General features: G+C 43.6%; 1 protein-coding gene across 3 annotated transcripts in view; it reads left to right on the top strand.

The window, feature by feature from the left end:
- The window catches only part of BMP7 (bone morphogenetic protein 7), a 383690-nt gene that overhangs the window by 55473 nt on the left and 308028 nt on the right, over positions 1 to 20189 (top strand). For 2 of the 3 annotated variants that reach the window (XM_050918212.1, XM_050918211.1), the window contains one exon: positions 1554 to 1859. The exons of the other annotated variant lie outside the window; for it this stretch is intronic. In XM_050918212.1, the coding sequence (XP_050774169.1) occupies positions 1554 to 1616 (63 nt within the window). In that variant the 3' untranslated portion in view covers positions 1617 to 1859. Of the gene's footprint in view, positions 1 to 1553; positions 1860 to 20189 lie in introns of those variants that run through there. 3 annotated transcript variants of the gene reach the window in all.

Raw genomic sequence — 20189 nt, 5'->3', positions numbered from 1 at the left:
ATTGTGACTTTACAAAAGATATTCCAACAACTTTGTGTATGTGTGATTATTCCCACTAAATATGAAGGGTCTTTTGTTGTGAGTAATATTTCATGGTGAGCATCAGCTATTCTGCAACAGTGCTTCCATGTCCACTAGTTTCTGTACATTGGCATCATGGGCACATGGTCAATATCTGCTGCAGCTGCCAAAGTATAAATATAGTAGAGGGAAAAACAAAAATATGAATATATTTTGCAGGCTGCATTGCAAAGATCCATGATTGAATTATAGTGCAGCTGTCAGCAGCTGTTTCAAAGAAGCAGGGGGTAAATTAGTTCTGTTTACTGCTAACATAATTCAGAGTTTAGTCATCCCAATAAAATTAGAGAGGCACAAGAAAGGGAAAAAAAAAAACCTATCAGCCAAGAAACTGACATTTTCTAATTGAGATTGTTTTAGCATATTTCAGAGGTGCTGCTGGCATGAGGTTTCCTACTATTGATACCACACTGCATTGCAATGGAAGTTACTGGGGTCTTGTGTATTTTGAACTATGTGCAGCATTATGCCAGTTTATGTAAATATATTTGCTGGCCTGTTGGATGAAATCATTAAGATCTTGAAACAAACGACCATCTTCCAAAGAGTCTCACATGGCTACAGACACAAAAAGTAGAACCCTTCAACGTTTAAGGGCCTGATCCAAAGCTCAGCGAAGAGTCAGTGGAAAGACTCCTTTTGATGTCAGTGGACTTTGGATCAGGGCCTCAATAAGCTCTGGGTATTTAGAAAGAGGTTCTTCATTTTCTTTCCTTAGTGCACAATATGGGCCTGATTCTTTTCATTTACAACTATTGTAACTCCAGAGAAAGGAGAATCTGACCCTACTAGAAGTTTTGCCTCTGGCTTCATTGAGAGAAGGATAGAGCCTGTATGTTTAAATGCTGCTTTTCTTCAGCTTTGCTATACACACATTACTTAGCAGGGTTTCCTCAAACTTCATTGCACTGTGATCCACCCCAGCCCCCAGCAAGTCTAACACCAGTTTTGGTGACCCCATTAAAACAGGGTCCCAACCCACTGTGCGGTCCCAACCCACAGTTTGAGAACCACTGACTTACTATATATGCTCAGCAGCTGCAAACCCTGTCTGGGAGCCAAAAATCCACTTCTCAGTTTGTTAGCCTCCCATCAGTCCACAGTGCTACTGCAGCTTTGTCTCTGAACCTACTGTTTTGGAAAGGGAATTCTTGACACAAATATGAATGTTACCATAAACTGGCATTGGCCATAAAACCCCACTGAGTACAGGCTTCAGAGTTGTTAGAGTTGTCTGATTAATGACATTATAAAGCACGTTTAGAACATTATATAGGTCAGTTATTGTAAGTTTGTTTCTTACTGAGCTTCCAGGGTGTTATTTTTTGCTTCATGAAGATTCATTAGTTCTGCTCCATTATAGTCATTGTGCTTAGGCTGGTAAGATGCTACAAACCTTACTCAGGTAACATCCCTGTTGCTGCCAAGGATTTCAGAATTTCAGCCAGAGTTCTCTGTTTAACTCTTTTCAGCTTTGCCTGCAATTGGAAGAGACACTTTTGGATGGAAGAAAGCCAGAAATACTCTGCCTTTGAGTCAGCGATTTGCATCCACAGTGTATGTTCGTCCAACTACTTCTATTGACAACTTCCATTGTTGCCATGGCCACATTAGTCTCTCTATATTAGCTATTCCTCTTGGAGAGAAAGTCAGCCCAATTAAGCAAAGAGAAGCCTGTTTGAAGTTTTTATTTATCAGGTAATGACTGACAAGAGCTTGAGGCAACAACTATGGGAATTTAACACTATGGCCATTCATTACCCGGGTACAAAGAGAACCACAAGTGGGTCATTATGATTGCTTTAAGAGTTGAGTTTTATTTAAAGAGAAAAATAAACTTATCTACTGCTAAAAAATGTGTGCTATTTCCACTCCCCCACTCTACTTATGCTCATCAGCTGACACCTAAATAACCTCAGATTTTAAAGGGTAGAACATGAAGGTTTATTTCAATACACACATTATGTTCTGTCATTTGCATTCCTTTGTTTGTTGCTAGGTCTCTTATTTGCTGACATTAAGTGCGAGGTAGTTTAGAATTTTAAAATGTGAGTATTGGTACCTTGCTATCTTAATGCAGACATGAGGATCTCATTAATTTTATTGATTCTATCCAATGAATGTCCCTTCTTTCACTAAGGACCATAATATGGTCACATGTTTAAGGAAGTAAAATACAGAGACTAGACTGAGGATCATCAGTTAGGGCAGAATTTGTCTTAAGGAAAAAAAAATGAACCTAAGCCCTCTTTCCTGCTTTTACATAAGTGCTTAATTTTGCTCACAAGTGGTTCCTCTGAAGCCAATGGCAATACTCATATGAGCAGAGTTACACGCTTAGCAGCTTGCAGGATTAGGCCCTTTGTTAATTGTCAGTTGGTTTGCTCAAATCACCCTGGTCCCAGAAGAGTCAGCTTGAGTGTCTACACGGAATGCATATTCTGCTGGGTTGGATGACAGGGAGTTTTGGGGCTTGACTGTATATCAGTATGTGTGGACTGCCATATAATCAGAAAAGTATCGGGGTGCGGGGTGGGAACCTGTGTTAGTCTGGATCTGAAAAAAGCAACAAAGAGTCCTGTGGCACCTTGTTAGTCTATAGGGTGCCACAGGACTCTGTCAATATAATCAGAAACATGCCCTTCTCAATTTCCAATCTGGGAAGTAAAGTGATTGCAGAAGCAGTCGCAACAGTGTTCATTGTTAATAGGCTCTCCATAGCTTAGATAAAACATGAATGCTGGGCTAATGGTCTTATTTTAGACAACTCTTAAAGGAAGTGGGGATTGTGGGAGCATTAACGCATCAGTCACATTTTGCTTTGTCAGCACTTAATTAAAATCAAGCCCTGACTGTTGAGTTTTGTTACGTTTTTAGTCCAGCACATGCAACTTCTCTAGTCAGGCTAACTGTGAAAGGGAATATGATGGTGTAGGGCCTGAAGGCGCTTGTTTGGAGTTCACATTTTTCCCCTTTTTAAAAAGGGGAGAAAACATGGTGCTGGTGATAGCTTCAAACAGGGCCGGCTCCAGGCACCAGCTTATTAAGCAGGTACTTGGGGCGGCAACTCCAGAGGAGGGAGGCACTTTGTTTGGCGGCAATTCGGCGGAGGGTCCCTCACTCCCGCTTGGAGCGAAGGACCTCCCGCTGAGTTGCCACAGATCGCGATCGCGGCCCTTTTTTTTTTTTTTTAGCTGCTTGGGGCGGCAAAACCCCTGGAGCCGGCCCTGGCTTCAGAGCAGGGAGTATCAACATACAGCAGATGACAAAGTGGTATGAACGTTGACCTGATTAATAAGTGCTGGTGGATCTATTCCTATGTTCGCCACCAATGTGTCAGATCATGAGCTCTTCTGAAAAATCCATTTTGGTGCCTGATTGGTAGTAGAGTTCTCTTGCAGATGTTGGTCCCACTGACTAGACTGACTTTAACAGCTGGTTTTCCTAACAGCAAGGCTGTTTTATTTCTGAAATTAAAAATTCAGCAGCACCACTAATTCCAGGTAGAGCATATCAGCAGTTTTGGTTTCACATTACCACTGAGCCGTCAACTGTAAAAGCTGGTGCAGTACTATACACACATACCATGCACAGGACATGTAACTATGAATACTGGTAGGGAGCCTGGTCTACACAGCCTCAGGCAGCAGGTGATGTGGAGAAGTAGATGAGAATGTATCAGCACAAACTCTCAGAGTTGCTCAGAGTGCTTAAGGTGACGGGTAAAGCACTCTCCCCTGTCTGTGACAATGGTACAGATCTACTTCAGGTACTTCTTTAGCCCCCATTAACCGTAGTACCTAAGTGCCTCACAACCTTTAACAGATTTATCCTCACAAACCCTTGAGGTAGGGCACTGCTATTATGCCCCCTTTCACAGAGGTACAGAAAGGGTAAATGACTTGCTCCAGAGTTCTCACCCCCTGGTGCACAGCTTCTGCTCTGCAAGCCAGTGCAAAGGAGGAGGCAGCAGGGTATCTCTAGCAGAACTGCAGGGTGTGGAGGTTGTTTGCCAGTGTAGGGGATACATTCAGGGTACATCTACGCTGCAAACAAAAAACAAGACACCATGGTCCAGGTCAACAGACTTCAGCTCATGGGGCTCACGCTATGGCAATTAAAAAAAAGTAGTGGAGAGGTTCAGGTTCAGACTGGAGCTGGCTCCAAGACTCCCCCTCCCCCTCACTAGGCTCCAGCTTGAGCCCAAATGTCTACACTCCATTTTTAGCCCCGTGGCATGATCTTGAGTTAGTTGACTCCACAACCCTCCACCCTTTCACAATCCCATTGCAGGGCTCATTAGCTTTGACAGTTTCCTCTCTGTTCCTTGATGGCTGATGGATACAAACCTTAATATGCTCCAGGAAGCACAAGCAACTCTGAGCCATATGACACCAGACTTCCAAATGCTTCAATACAAAAGCATCTATGGCCGAGCATAGCTGTCAATAGAGCTACTGGGCCTTGTGACGGTACAAAGACACTGGTGGGTTGTAGGCAGTGAAGGAGACTCACGAGGTTAGTGTAGGGTCAAGATGAGGGGAGGAAAAGTGGAATGGAGCTATTGATGGGTCAAGAAGAAGGTCAGGGAGGGAGCTTCAAAGAGCCAGGCATGCATTGAGCTCTCTTGGTGCTTATCTAAAGCGAAGTCAACTTCCAAACCTTTTGATGTTTGTTTATCCAGCACTAATTTCATGTTCATCTCCGCATGGCACTGCCCAGGAGTTTTCCAGCTCCTAGGGTGCTGTGGCAAGTCCTAACCACTGCTGCGGTTTGAGTATACTTGTAGCCATGTTGCTTTTAAAAATGTGGCAGCTTGACCACTTACCCAGAGAGCAGGGGAGCCAGTTCATTCGCTTTCTTTGGAAAATCATGTAACCGCTTAGTGTAGCCTTGGATGGAATCTACCGTTCTGCATTTTTACTTCATGTTTGTGTACAGAGCAGAGCTACTTGATTTTTTTTGGTTGGTTAACACCACTAACTTGGGTGAGGTTCTGGACTTGTTATACAGGTACAAAACCCACTACAGTCAATAGTAGTAGCCTCCACTGCCCAAAATGGACACATCCATAGATTCACCTGTACAAACAGGTGCATGGAAACCCACACCAGTACTGACAACTCTTCTGCTTGTATTGAGAGTCTCACAATATTTGAGGTTTTCCTTAAAGCCCCAGCTCCTGCAGTCAGGTGATTAAGTGAGGATTTGAGCTTTTGTTTCAGTTTGCGTTTACCCTTCAGGGCTCCTAGAAGCGTTAGGAACAATGCTGTATGCAAGCTCACCAGCAAGTGAGCCTGTTGGTGCCTAAAATTGCCCTTTCCCACATATGGATTCAGAATTACAAGACCCTTCAATTAAGTCTTACTGCCTTACTGAAATAACTAATGAACACATAATTGGAGCAGGGGGACTGGACCCAGGGTCTCCCGTCTCAGAGGTGAGTGTCCTGATGACCCTAAGTGATTTGCCCAAGGTCACAAAGAAAGTCGGTGGCAGAGGCAGGCATAGACCCCAGATTTGTTAAATCCCGGGCCACTCCCTTACCCACAAGGCCATCCTTCACATCAGACACTGACTGAATATCTTCTCCTACTGTAACACCATAAGTCCTTTCCCCACATGAAGAAACCTGTGAGATTCCACATTACTAAATCAATAAGTGATTAAATTGCAGTTTTTCCCAGTTCAAAACAGAAGGGGCAGGGGGGGAGGAGATTCCTTGATTTTTCGCATCAGTAATTGATAATCCCATACTTTAAATCCATGTCTACAGCATCTGCCTTAAGTGCTTCTTTCAGTCTGCTTTGGTTGTAATCAAAGCAAACAGAAGACCAGTTCATCACCAGTTTTACACTGGGGTAACTCTGGTGATGTTAATGGATTAGCTCCTAATTTACCCTGGTTCACATGATAGCAGCTTCATACTCCAGATCTCTTTTGAAAATTGAATAAGGACTTGTCATATTCAGTATAAAGTGGCTTGTGAATCTAGAAAGCTGGCCCATTTTTGCCTACAATCCAGTACAGTTGTGGGCCTAGTGTTGCAGGCTTGCATGTACGAAGGCAGTCCTCTGTATTGCTGTTCCCGATCTTTCAGAGAAGATTGCTAAGCTAACCCTCTACCCTGCCCTCAAATCTTCCTTAACATACACGTGGCAGAATGAACCATCCTGTATCCTTTTTGCAGGGATTGACATTGGTCCAGTCTCCACAGGTTTGCTTGTAAGTTCATGTTCAACCGGAGCCAAGTCTCCTCCAGAAAGAACCCCTTCCTCCCCAAGACACCCACAGCTGCCCTCTCTAGGACTTAAACTTCATAGTCTCCAGATGAGGATGGTGGCCTGATATCCCCCACCTCTGTCTGTGTTTCTCAGCTTTGGGGAAAAAACCAGGCCCACAACGCTCAGAGCAGTAAATGGGTCATTTAGGGAGGGGAATTTTCTTCTTGTTTTCCTGAAGATACAAGTCCAGTGATTTCTCTGGAGAGAACTAACTAGTCCAGGTAACAGACCAGGCAAATTTCTGAGCTTTTACCCTTCCGATCCCTCCATTTTCTTAACCCATTTACTTGATTGCATTTACATAAAGAGAGGCACCATCAGAAAACACTTGTGGTGACGGGAGTGGAATTTCTCAGTCGAGTTTATTTTAAGCGATGCATTTAGAATATCTAGATAGCCACAGAGCTATATATAGATATGGCTAAATTACAGAAAGAGCCCCTATACTTCTGAAAGCCACAATGCCACAAGGACAGATTATATGAATTATGGTCATTACTGAAATTGCTAGCTAAAGAAGAAACAGCCAGACACCATACAGTGCCCTAGCAGTTTGACTGTAGGAACCACTATAATTACACAAAGTATTTTAAACTGGGCCAGTACAAACAAGACCTGGAAATGGAAAATACCATGCTAGTCATTACGTCTGAAGATTAATGGCAGACATGGAAGTGCACTGAACCAGTTACTCATGCCCAAACCGTGGGTATGAAGTCATGTTCATCACCTTTTACTACCTTGGACTATCAGCAAAAGAGCTATTTCCATAGTATCAGCCACAATACATTGTGCTTTCAGCTGACATTTTTTGGACAGTCTTTCCAACTGAACTCAATCACTAGCAGAGAGGCACTGTATCCTTGACTGAGAAAGCAGAAGTGGCACTAACTTCATGAGCCTCAAGAAAGGTACAATAAAGACCATGTCACACAGTTCTTAGCTGGGAGTTTCCACTTTTCTGGCAATCTGCATGGAACAGCCCATTATGAGTTAGAGATACAGTGGTAAGAGGGCTCCTATAGTCCTTGGTGGTTTGGCCCAGAATGGCCCTCAATGGTCCTTTTTATAGCTGCTTGGAATTTTTCATGCAGAAGTTTTCCAGATCCAAAAGTAATTTCACGGATAGAATTTTTCATGAGAATAGGGCAATTTCCTCAAAATTTGAAATTTTAGTTTCAATTAAAAAAAAAAAGCAAGCTTGTTTTGACTGTGTGAAATGTGTTTCAAAGGGTCCATCTGACATGAAATAGCTTATTCTGTAGTTTCCTCTCAGCAAAGAACACTTTTTTCCCCTAAGGTTTTCTTTCAACATTTCTCCATAGGAAAAAATTCAGTTTCTTGACCAGCTCCACCTCTCTGTGCCTTTCCCCTGGTATATAGAGCTTCACCTCACAGCCCTTCTCCAGGGCAGGCATTAGTTGCCTCCATCAGAGTCATTCACTTACGTGTTTTTAATTGCCTGGGAGAGTCTATCTAGTCTGCAAAATTGGATTAACAGTCACAAGAGAAAGCCTGTTTCTTGTGATATTTCAACCCAAGTCCCTGATCCGGCAAGTTGATCATGACAGGTCAGAACAGAGACATCAGATTGCAGAGTCACAGCCCCAGTTAGACACAGGAGCCTCAGAAATTCATCCAAGATACCCTGCTGCTGGTTAGCTGAAGGTGCCATGAGAAAATCTGTCCTCACAATGTTTCATCACTTGTCTTCCTGGTTTCAGTCTTTAACACCATTCCTGCTGTAAGTCACAGTAATGGCCTAAAGCCAAGGTGGCCAACCTGGGGCTCTGGAGCCACATGCAGCTCTTCAGGAGTTCATATGCAGATCCTTATATAGGCACCTACTCCAGGGCTGGAGCTACAGGCACCAATTTTCTAATGTGCTGGAGGGGTGCTCACTGCTCAGCCCCTGGCTCTGCCCCTATTTCACCCCTTCCCGAGTCTGCCATGCCCTTGCTCATCCCTCTCCACCCCCAGAGCCTCCTGCACACCACCAAACACTTGAGGGAGGGAGAGGGAGGCACTGGGGGGTGTGGGGGGGGGCTGCTGATATAATACTGTGGCTCTTTGGCAACGTACGTTGGTAAATTCTGGCTCCTTTTCAAGCTCAGGTTGGCACCCCGGCCTAAAGTATTGTAACTTCCCTTAGCTCTACTGTGATGTTTTGGGCAGTTATTTTAAAATACTGTAGCCTTTTTTAAAAAATGGGAGCATGGAAGATAAAGCTTACCTTTCCAACATCAGGTTCAGAACCATCCCTCAGCTTCTTCCTACTCTGTCTCAGCTTCACAGAGTCTTTCCCAGCATGGTAGGATGATTCAGGTGGATAATTTTAGTGGTTTGGTCCTCCAGATAGAGGGAAAGTCCTTCCACTTCCAGGGTAAATAAAGTCCAACATAGTAAATCTTTGTCCCTAGACAAAGCACAGCCTTCATCCCACAGCACAGGACTCCACTGATCAACCTCTGCCCACCACAGGCTAAGCATCAGTAGTAATTTGTTCCTCAGTGCAGGACTCCAAGTTCTTCAGTACAGTCCTCTGTTCAGAGTCCCAACCTTCAGCCCCGGCTAGCAGGGATTTACAACAGTGCTTTGCCCCTCATTCACTAGTGACTATCAACTCATGTCCTCCAGGTGTGACAGCTGACACATAAGAGATCCATGCCCTGGCTCTGGAGAAAATTGATGAAACAGCCATCCACACCCACCTCCAGATGCCCATTCTCTCCACTTTTTGCCAGGGCTACTTCCTACATTGCCTTGCCCGCCAAGAGGCATGTATCCCAAGCCTTACATCTAGCTTCCAAGTCCCCTCTCAGCAGGGAACAACACCAAGCCTAGCCCATACACCAGCCTCTCCAGAGCTTCCTGTCCTCCCAGGCTGTCTTTCCAGCTCCCTCACTGCAAGAAAGCACTAACAATCCTTACCCAGCCACTAGAAAACCACCATCACTGTTATCTCCTTCCACTACTAAGCCTGCCAGGATCTGCCTTTTATCATGTTTACCTCTTCCCAGTAGGCTTTGCTCCTAGCCCTTAATCATGTGATCTGGAGGGAGTGGGAGAAATCAGGCACAGGTCTAAACTGGGAAATGAACCTCGTAAAGGTACAGCTTGCCCCCTGGTGAGTACTAGTAAGGGTGGTGAGTACTAGTAAGTGCACAGTAGTGCAATAATTTATATAATGGTAAAGAAATGCTAGCTGAGATTTGAACCTCAAAAATCATAAGAATGCCAGACTGGAAGGGACCTTACTAGGTCATCTAGTCCAATTCCCTACACGGAGGCAGGACTAAGTATGATCTAGATAATCCCTGACAGGTGTTTGGCTAACCTGTTCTTAAAGCCACCAGTGAAGGAGATTCCACAACCTTCCTAGGTAATTTGTTCCAATGCTTAACTACCCTGACAGGAAGTTTTTCCTAATGTCTAACCTAAATCTCCCTTGCTGTAATTTAAGCCAATTAGTCCTTATCCTGTCCTCAGTGGTTAAGAGAAGCAATTTATCACCCCCCTTTTTATAACAACCTTTTACATACTTGAAGACTGTTATGTTTTCCCTCAGTCTTTTCTTCAGACTAAACACACCCATTTTTTTTTCTCATAGGTCATGTTTTCTAGACCTTTAATCATTTTTGTTGCTCTCCTCTGGACTTTCTCCAATTTGTCCACATCTTTCCTGGAGTGTGGTGCTCAGAACTGGACACAATACTCCAGTTGAGGCCTTATCAGTACTGAATAGAGTGGAAGAATTATTTCTTGTGTCTTGCTTACAAAACTCCTGCTAATGCTTCTGTTCAGGTTTAGATCAGTTCATATTTGAAAAAAGCAATAAAATTGAGGTCCTGACCAACTTAATAAAGAGGTCACCAGGTTTCTGCAAGAATAGGGATGTCAGCCCCGGTATTCTGGCTAAATTCCGCTTGGGGTAATTAGAGTCTCCCAACTTAAAATTAACTTTGTAGTTTGTTGGATGTAGTTTCTTTTTTATTCCCTGTCCTACATTGCTGTGCACTGTTGAATAGTTGGTGCCAGAGTTTAAGCATGTAGTTGCATATACAATTGCACACCTGGTTGTGTATGCTTAATTTGCAACAGTTGAGTGAATGGAGATTTCAGCCATTTGCATTAATTTCTGTGTTAATTAATTTTTTGTAAGACTTATATGTGGAATTGCAAATGCTTTTCAACAGGCACACTTGCATACCTAAGCTTCTGAGAATGTGATCCTTGTTGTAGTTCATCTTCATTGTCAGTGCATTCAGTTATGTGGCAATAATTCCTCTTTGTATGGCTAGTAATGCATTTGGGATACTTTTTACTAAAAGACACTAGGTAAATGGGAGCCACTGTTATTCCATGAGGATTGGTTTGCCTGCCACTACTAAAGGCAAATGTTACAATCCCTTTGCTGACCTATGATCAGGATTGTTCTTGAGATATTCACCTGCCAAGTTTTCTGATAAGTGCTAAGGTCCAAACCTGCAAGGAGAGCGGTGGGACAAATCACATGGTTAAACACATGTGTAAGTGTTTGTAGGATTGGGTCCTCACCTTGGAAAGGTGGAGCTAACACTAGTCACACTGTCCTTTTCTTTCATATTCTCGGAAAATATGATTGTGGGCTGCATTATCCTTCACCCACTTCTATATCAGCCTCCTGTGTGCTTCCTCATTTTCCTTTAGATCCATAGCTTGTATGATTAGGGTTACTTTGAGGTCTTTGTCATTTTTGCATCTGGATTCCACATTTAGGAGTTCAGTACTTTGAGGTCTAGAGGTATTGAGTGTCAGTTGTGTTCTGGTTTTGAACTGCTTAACTATTTGTTCACCATGTTTCCCAGTGCCTATCTTATGGTGCACTATGGATTTTCCTCTGGCTTACTCCTAGGTAGATCAGCTTTTCCAGAGTCTGAAGCTGCTTCTTATTTTTTGAATTATAGTTCTGTGAGTATAAAGACTGAGTGAAAATCCCAGATGCGCCTTCAGCAGATAATGAATACAATAGAAAAAGTGTTTCCAGTGTTCTTATACAAACTGCTGTTGCACCAAGCAACACCTCACCTGAATCCAACAGGTTAAGCAAGAAGACATGATAAGAGGGAATACCTGAGTTCTGGTCTTGACTTTTTCACTGATGCACTGTATGGGCAAGACACATTGCCTCCCTGTGCTTCAGTTTCCCCTCTGTAAAATGAAGGTAACAATACTTTCCCATTTCACAAGGATGTTGAGAGGCTATACTATTTAATTAAAGCCCTTTGGGTTTATCTGACGAAAGAGGCTACTGTAAGTGCAAAAGCATTAGTGCTGCGTGTAGTAAGTCAGAACATGCAGTTATTGGACACTATTGTTGTGAGCATGAAATTGCTGACCCCAAAGCATTGTAAGCCATTTAAGAAGGAAAGACTAACACCCAATAAGCCAGGAGCCTGGTAAGAAATAACTACAGCCATCTGGTGAGTAATTAGCCAGGAGGTCAAGCGTCAAGTGTCTCTAGGGACTGGTGCTGGAACTGGGGGTACTGCCATACCCCCTGGCTTGAATTGGTTTCCATCATATACTGGGTTTACAGTTTGGTCCAGTGGCTCTCAGTATCCCACTATACAAATTGTTCCAGCGCCCCTGTCTGTAGGTCCTGATTAGTACAGTTCTCACAGTAATAACCTCACTCCCTGGAATATGTCACATAAACAGTGGCATTTGGAAGGAAAAAATCAGATGAGCTCAAAAATGCCAAACCATTTGGCTGCAGTCTCATAATCCCACTGGTCCTCAGTAGCCAATGAGGATGCTTTCTCTCTTATTTAAGGTGTTATATTGAGTAATTGCTCTCTCCAGATATTTAAAATGTGTCACATTCTGTAGCCTGGCAAGCTCAGTCCAGAGTGTTTCCTTAATGTAGAGATGGCCATTAGGTGATGACTCATCTCATTTTTATTAGTTTTATTGAAAAGGGAGCTGGTACAGGGGTCATGGCCAGTCAATATTTGCCAATAGTTCCCATGCTGTGGTGTTCAAGCCTCTGCAATGATTTGTATTCCAAGAATGGGGGAATATATGATATCTTAAAGACCACTGGGTAAGCAAGCATTAGTGAATGATAGCTTTTTAAATGGTGACCACAATAGACTTGATCTTCATTTACTATAGGGTCTCTCTGTGCTGCCAAATTGGTGTAAAGGAGCCATAGCATAAATGATAAGATGACCCTTTATGCTCATTCAAATTGGTACACCACCATAGAATGGAGAATGGCCATGCTGACTGAGTGTGTGACATTTCCTTGTCGAATGTGTCTTTTCAGGGCAATGGTTGTAGGGTTTGTATCCATATCATGGCATGTATAAATATTAAACAAATGTGAAAATTTCACCTATGCTACCTTTGGGCTTGTAGTGGGGCCAGTCCTTATTAGTTTAGCGACCCACATGTATGATGGAATTCTAATGCTACTTTATGCCTGAGACACAATGAACCAAATTCAGCCCCAAACTAAGCAGATGTGCAAACAGACTGTGTACACATCCCACTCCTAACACAGGACACAAGTGGATATTGTCCAAACTTTTCCTTCCCCCCCCCCCCCTTTTCAGGGATCTGCCTTTATTCTTAATTCACATAACAAACCCTAAAGCAGGAAACAAACCAACCTTAGCTTCCAAACTCCATTTGGACCTGCTTATCCTGAGGTGGTCTTATCCCTTCTTTTCACACTCTCTTGCCTCATAGAGACACTTAGCCTTTTACGTTCTTGAGTGAAGACATAGAGAAGAAGAGTACAGCTATTCTGCTGTTACACCCCAGGTAAAGTTCCTTCAGCCTATAGCAAGATCAACTTCTCTTGAAAACCCTGGGAGTAGCTTTAACTTATGCCAGGGTAGAATTTAGCTCACACATTTCTAGCAATATATGTTTTATCTGCAGCTTAATGAAATGCAGCTTTTTTACTGAATGCAATTTGGGGAGTGGCAAATTACAGTTGGCTGACGTTTTTTATTTAAAACATTTGTTTCCATTAAAAATGGTTTTCTGACCAAAATGAACTTGTTCAATGTTGTCAACATTTTCTGATTTTTTTTTAATGAAAAAAATGGAAATTGAAAATGCTTCAGTAAAAATGTTCAGTTTTCTGTAAAAATGTTTGGTTTTTTTAACCAAAAATAGTTGTCAAAAATAAAAAAAAGGGATTTTAAGTATTTTTTTAAATCAGAAACAAAAATGTTCAAGAGAAATTTTGGAAAAAATACCCAATTTTTGTTCTTCCAATATTTCCTGCTGAAATCGAACTTACGTTTTTTTCTACCAGCTTGCCATAAAATACACCATAAAGATCCACCACTGCTGAAGGCTTCAGGCGTTTGGTTTGAACATAAGAAAATAATAGCAAAAATAGCAAGGTGGAGAAGTGGGTTAGGGGCCAGGGCCTGTGGGTACATTAGTAGGGAGGCTAGTTTTACAAATTTTACCAAAACTGTTACCTCCTGTTTGATTCAGTTTGGGGATGGGAAAAAGTTCCAGCTGGGTCTTAAACTGATTTATCCATTTATATAAACCATCAGGTATGTCTAGGACAAAGAAATTGAAAATGGAGGGTATGGAAGCTGAGAAGCCAGTTGTTGCTGTAAGATGCAACTTGGACTGTGATTTACTCAAAATGCCTGAATCCCTGCACAAGATGTACTGAGTATCTGGAAAATTTAAGAACAAGGAGATCTAACAGACTGTTGAAGAGGCTCCCAGGGACTAGATGACCTAACAGGACTTTTCCACCTCTCCTTTCCATCATTCTGTGATACTGATCTGGAATGGACCTACATGATCTGCACAGTTTCCTACTATCCCAGAATGTTACTAAATTCCCATTCGTCCAAAAAATCTTGAAAATGCTTTGAAACTTGTCTTGTTTTCTCTAATTCCATCCAAGAAATATTCATATTAGCGCCAGCAGTTACTGCTCACACACAGATCCAAAAAATTAGAGGGTACTGCAAAAATGAGTGTTTCTAGTGGTCAGATTAGCTGCGGATGGAAGTAATTCAAGATGCATTAAAATCTAACAGACTGTGATTGTCCAGGGGCATTATCTTGCAATAATGCACTTCACTTTAGTTCTTCAGAGATATTTCTTGGAATCTTTTCAGTCACTCTTCTGCTTAAAATACGTGCCAACTTTCAGACATTTCCATCCCATGTCAAAAGAGAATGAACTAAACGTTCGTCAACAGCCTGTGGCAATGTCTTGATGGAGAAAGCTGAAGTCATTTCTTAATGCCATTACTTATTAACTATCAGTATTGTGTAAATGTTGAGATAGTGCAAGAGAGCAAAGATCTGCTCTTAATTATTATGATCCTGAGTTTCCCACTGGCCAGCAGTTAAATCTACCGAGTTGCCTCATTCCTTTAAACATACAGAACCCTGGCTTCCTCCAGTCTTGTCAAAGTTCTAGTAAGTATTACTGTGCCCTCTTAACTCACCATCAGCTTTCCTAGTTAATTGGTCAGTTACATTTTCTATTTAAAAATAAGTTCTTTCTCCCCCTCCTGCAATCTGGTTATAATTACTGGTTACTGCCACCCGCAGACTGATAAACTTATAACAGCTGCACTGCAGGAAATCACCTCCAATTCAACCCTGATGTTGTATGGATGTCTTTAGTTAACGTAAATAGGCTTTTAACATTCATTTTTGTTTTTGTGCAAAACACCTATCATTAATTTTGACTTGAGAGATCAAACAGTTAACAATGTGTTGATCCTCACTTACTTTCAAGTGATGTATTGTATCATTTCTGAGAGTTATGAGGGGTTGATACTTTCTTTTACTAATGCATCAAAGTTGATAAGTGAGCGGGGTAAACCGCGTCCTGGGAAAGGAAGCTATTAACAGCTATACTCTGAGGGTTCTGAGAGCCACATTGCATCATAGCTCTTGGGTTTATTGAACGTGAACTTTTTTTTTTAACCAAAGGAAATGAGTTTCTATAATCCTCTGCTTTGAGCTACATCCTCAGTGGGGTAATGAAAAATGACCTACGCCATTAGATAGCACACTGCTTTACACAACATCGATCTTCACAAGACTGAATGCAATTTAATTTATGCTTTTTCTTTTCCTTAATTTTGAACTGCAGGCATCCACAATGAATTTATCAGAAATCTACAAGCCACTAGGACAAAACGGGCACAGAGGGGGGAAAAGCTCCAGTTTAACTTGGCATAGTAAGAAAGCAATCTCAGAGAAAATGACCAATATTCAAATCTGGGAGAGCAGAACATTTTTATAAGGAAGATCTTGAAATGGTGGTTTCATACATATATTGCAAGCAAGGCAAATGGGTTCCAAGAACAAGCATTTGCCTCCTTGAAAGAAAGCTTTTTCTTTTTTTTTTTTTGTTGGGGGTGGGAATTCGTATGTGAGTTGGGCATGTTGAGTGATTTATGGGACCATTAAACATACACTAAATCAATCTCTATTAGGGGGGCAAAAAAGCAATGTACTTAAAGGCCTCCAAGCTAAATTTCTGAACCCAAGGTCTGACATTGCAAGGCAAATGGCCCTTGGTACTTTGGGGGCTGTAATGTGAACTCAGTCAATTTGGATATGATAGTTTTAAACGTTCCATGAATCTAGCAAAATGTGTATCCAATTAACTACCACAAACGGACCTTATTTATAAAATAATACTTATGCGGTCAGATTGCACTTTTCTCAGTCATTTCTGCACACAGTTCATGTTGCAGATTGAGAGACAGAGAGAGAGATAAACATCAGTTTTACGCTAGCCAGTATTGGCACATTACAGAGGGTTTAGGTGGTAGGATTGTGAAAATTAAATACTTTCTATGCCCATTATTACAGTGTTTTCCTGGGAGCTAGGTCCACCAAGCAACTCTTCTTTTAACTTATCATATTCTGACATAGGAGCTTGCCCTTTAATTAATGTTGCTCTCTAAGTGCAGACAAGTGATGAAAAGTATGCATTGGTAAGTCAATTTCTTAATGCTGCTTTGGATCTGAAGAACATTGTCGCTGGTATGGAATTGTCCTTTAGCCTACAGCACCACAAGCATTCTCCTTTGAAAAACTGTCTGAGGCATTTAAAGGAAATATGCATAATTTATACAGGTAACAACCATCTCAACTGCTTTCTCTTTCCTTTGCTGTCCATTTTTAAGCCATGTACTGGGAGGTCCTTCTTGAGTGCAGCCAGAAAGAAGTTTTATGAGCTGCAGGCCTGCATGCTTGATGCCTTGCCTATGGAAACGAGGATGAAATTCAGAAGGAAAGAGGCCAACTGCATTTTATTAACAGAGCTATTTTCTTCTTGTCATGGTAAGAACTGGAAACTTGGGGGCAAGAAAATCATAAAACTACAGTTTGTTACAGCCCATTACCCCGGCTATGTGTGTGTGACTGACATTGATAACTTCCGTTAACTTAAAAACACCCATAGACAGGTGCGGGGGTAGCCTGAGAGCTGCTGGAGAAATGAGAACATTTCTGCAGAATGTTTTGCAAACTCAAGAGCATTGTACATCTCACAACATTTGCTAACTGCCCTTTTCATTTTCCAAATATTCTGCAGAATAATTTACAAAAATTAATATTTCAATTTCAAAAATAAAAAGAATCAGAATTATTGTTCTGATTTCAAAACAGTTCTAAAATCTGCCAATTTCATAACTGAAAAAAATCCATTTTCAAAACAGAAGTGGAAATGCTGTTGCAACCATTTAAAAAATCTTGGCCTCACTGATGTCATCCTCTAGTGGTAGTGATGGGAAAGGAAGGAGAGAGGGGAAATAGATTGACTAGCTGAAATGAGGCAAAGGTCCGATGGCATTAGCCCAGTGAAAACCTAAAACATGGGAGGAGTTTTGCCTTCATGAATGTTCATTAAACCCCACCAATCGGAGAAGGGGCCACCCCAGATTTCTAAGCCCCCTGACTCATGCAGTATAATGTTCATATTAAAAGAGACATAGAAGGAAACAGACATCAAGTGCTGGAGGAGCGTGAGACTCTTCTCTGGCTTCCCGAGTAAAGCCTCTTCTTCACCAAAAGGAAACCACGGAAACACCCTGCAGGAGAGCCTTGCCTTGCAATGGCCAATTCACCTCCCACCCAGTAATCTCTGGTAGGTGTTTGGGATGAAGAGGCTTTGTATGGAATAGTAGCAAGTTCATGACACTTTGGGACAGAAAGCACAATTTTGATTCCCTCCAGTGCATGGTTGGGGTCCAAGCAGAGGAACAGGATTTTGGGCACAAGTGAGGGTAAAGGAGAAGGAAGAAGTCTGGGGTTGAATGAATTTGAATTCTGCATTCTCCTTTCCCCCTCAGGAAAATTTGGCCTCTGAGGGGCAGGGCTGGGATTCTTTAGTCAGGGCAGAATATACAGAAGTGAGTCCTGAAGTCCAGGAGAATGGTCTCAAGAAATGGACTCCCAGGAGGGGCACAGTGGGGAATGGTGTTCCACCGGGGGACTGGTATGTGTAGAGGGATGAAGGCCAACCATGAAGGAGCTCTCAGCTACTCCAGTCCTAGTATCTCCTAGCAGGAGGTGCTATAGGGCAGTGCTTCTCAAAGTCAGGCTGCTGCTTGTTCAGAGAAAGCCCCTGGTGGGCCGGGCCAGTTTGTTTACCTGCCACGTCTGCAGGTTCGGCCCATCGCAGCTCCCACTGGCCGCGGTTCATCGCTACAGGGCAATGGGGGCTGCGGGAAGGGCGGCCAGCACATCCCTCGGCCCACACTTCTTTCTGCAGCCCCCATTGGTTTGGGGCGGCGAACCGCGGCCAGTGGGAGCCTGATCGCCATGAGTTTTCAAAGATAATGGCTAATGGCTCTGAAATCACATCAGCCAACTCCTTCAGCTCCCTTGGATGCATTAGATCTGGCCCCATGGACTAGTGCATGTCCAGCTTTTCTAAATAGCCTTTAACCTGTTCTTTCACCACTGTGGGCTGCTCACCTCCTCCCCATACTGTGCTGCCCAGGACAGCAGTGTGGGAGCTGACCCTGTCTGTGAAGACTGAGGCAAAAAAAGCATTGAGTACTTCAGCTTTTTCCACCTCTGTCATTAGGTTGCCTCCTCCATTGATTAAGGGTCCCACACTTTCCCTGACCTTAGGCCAGATTGTTGTCCCACTGGACAACAGCACATGCATGTCTACATATGAGGGGCGCAGTTGGCTTTCCTCTATAAAAAAAATCATCACTGGGCAACCCAGTGGTGATTTTGGTATCTCTTTCTGGTCTCAGCTAGTCTTCCACCAAATCCGGACTGCCTTTGAGACAGGTGAGAGAGCTGCCTGTACCAACACCAGGGGAAACCTTCGCAGTGCATCCCAGATATCTGATGCAATGGAATGAAGAGACAGGGAAGAAGTACCTTATCCAGTGTCGGCTTGCCTTCCGCTCACCTATTTCATGGCCTCGCCTCTTATGTAAATGACTCCCTGGTGACAGCTTGACCAACAGAATGTAATCAGCATCTGGAGAGACTCACTGCTCCCTTATTCTCTCCCTTAGGATGCTGCTGAGTGAGTCTGACAGAAACCTCTGCCCTCACGTGGCAGGATCCTATTAAGCAGGGCCGGCTCCAAGTTTTCTGCCCCCACCCCAACTCCGCCCCTTCCCGCCCCATTCCAACCCCTTCCCGAAATCCCCGGCCCCGCCTCCTCCCCTGGGCACGCCGCATTTCCCCTCCTACTCCTCCCTCCCAGGCAAGCCTGGGAGGAAGGGGGGAGAAGCGGAGTGGTGGCGCACTCAGGGAAAGAGGCGGAGGTGAGCGGGGGGAGAAAGGTTCCTCTGCCCCCCTGCAGGGTTACTTCCTGCAGCCCTCCCTGCACCCCCTACTGCCGCAGCTCACCTCTGTTCTGCCTGCTCCCCTGAGTGCGCCGCCGCTGCTCTCCTTCTCCCCCCTTCCTCCCAGGCTTTCCGCAAAATAGCTGATTCGCGCAGCAAGCCTGGGAGGGAGGGGGGAGAAGCGGAGCTGCGGCGAGCTGGGGGGATCAGGCAGCAGTGGAGCAGAGGTGAGCTGGGGGAAGTGGTTCCTCAGCCCCTCCCCACAGGTCATCTCCTGCAGCCCTCCCCGTGTCCCCCACCGCCGCAGATCACCTCCGCTCAGGGCTGGCTCCTGGCTTTTTGCGCCCTAAGCAAAAAAAAGGAGCTGGAGTGCCGCCCCTTGGAAAGTGTCACCCCAAGCACATGCTTGGAGCGCTGGTGCCTAGAGCCGGCCCTGCTGTTCAGGGGCACTGTGGCTCATGTCCTGCCAACTGGATCCAGGTGGTGGGACCTACCTATGCAGGGTGTGAGGTGGTACCATCAGAAGCTGCATACCATGGCATCTATGCCCTCTTTCACTTCACAATGCTGGAGGATGAAGTGCTGCTGATGACAAATTACAGGATACACGAGTACCTGAGGGAAAAACAGAGCAGGTCAGCAAAGGAGCAGGCATTCTAGCAGTGCGGCAGGAGGCCAGTCTGGGAACATGAGGGGAAGTGGGCGAAAGTCTTTGGCTAAAATTTTTGCAAATTTAGGTCAGTTTTCCCAAATGATTCATGTCAAACCCCTTACCCCTCAAACAAAACAAAAAAAAATCTGAAAAAAATCAAAATGTTTCTATCTTTCAATTTGAAACACCTGCTCATTGCAATATTTCCTTTAATTCTATTTTAGGACCCATTCTCATGTGTCAGCGTCATGCTTGGATGAAGAGGAAGCTTTGCTGAGACACATGTTGGGGAACAAGTGCCGTCAGAGACCATAGCCTGGGCATCCCTCCAGCATTGGCTCTGTGGGCCTCAGAAGG

Source organism: Gopherus flavomarginatus, chromosome 11 (genome assembly GCF_025201925.1).
Source record: "Gopherus flavomarginatus isolate rGopFla2 chromosome 11, rGopFla2.mat.asm, whole genome shotgun sequence".
In the NCBI taxonomy this organism is placed as follows: domain Eukaryota; kingdom Metazoa; phylum Chordata; order Testudines; family Testudinidae; genus Gopherus; species Gopherus flavomarginatus.
This window is presented reverse-complemented; position numbering and strand designations above follow the sequence as displayed.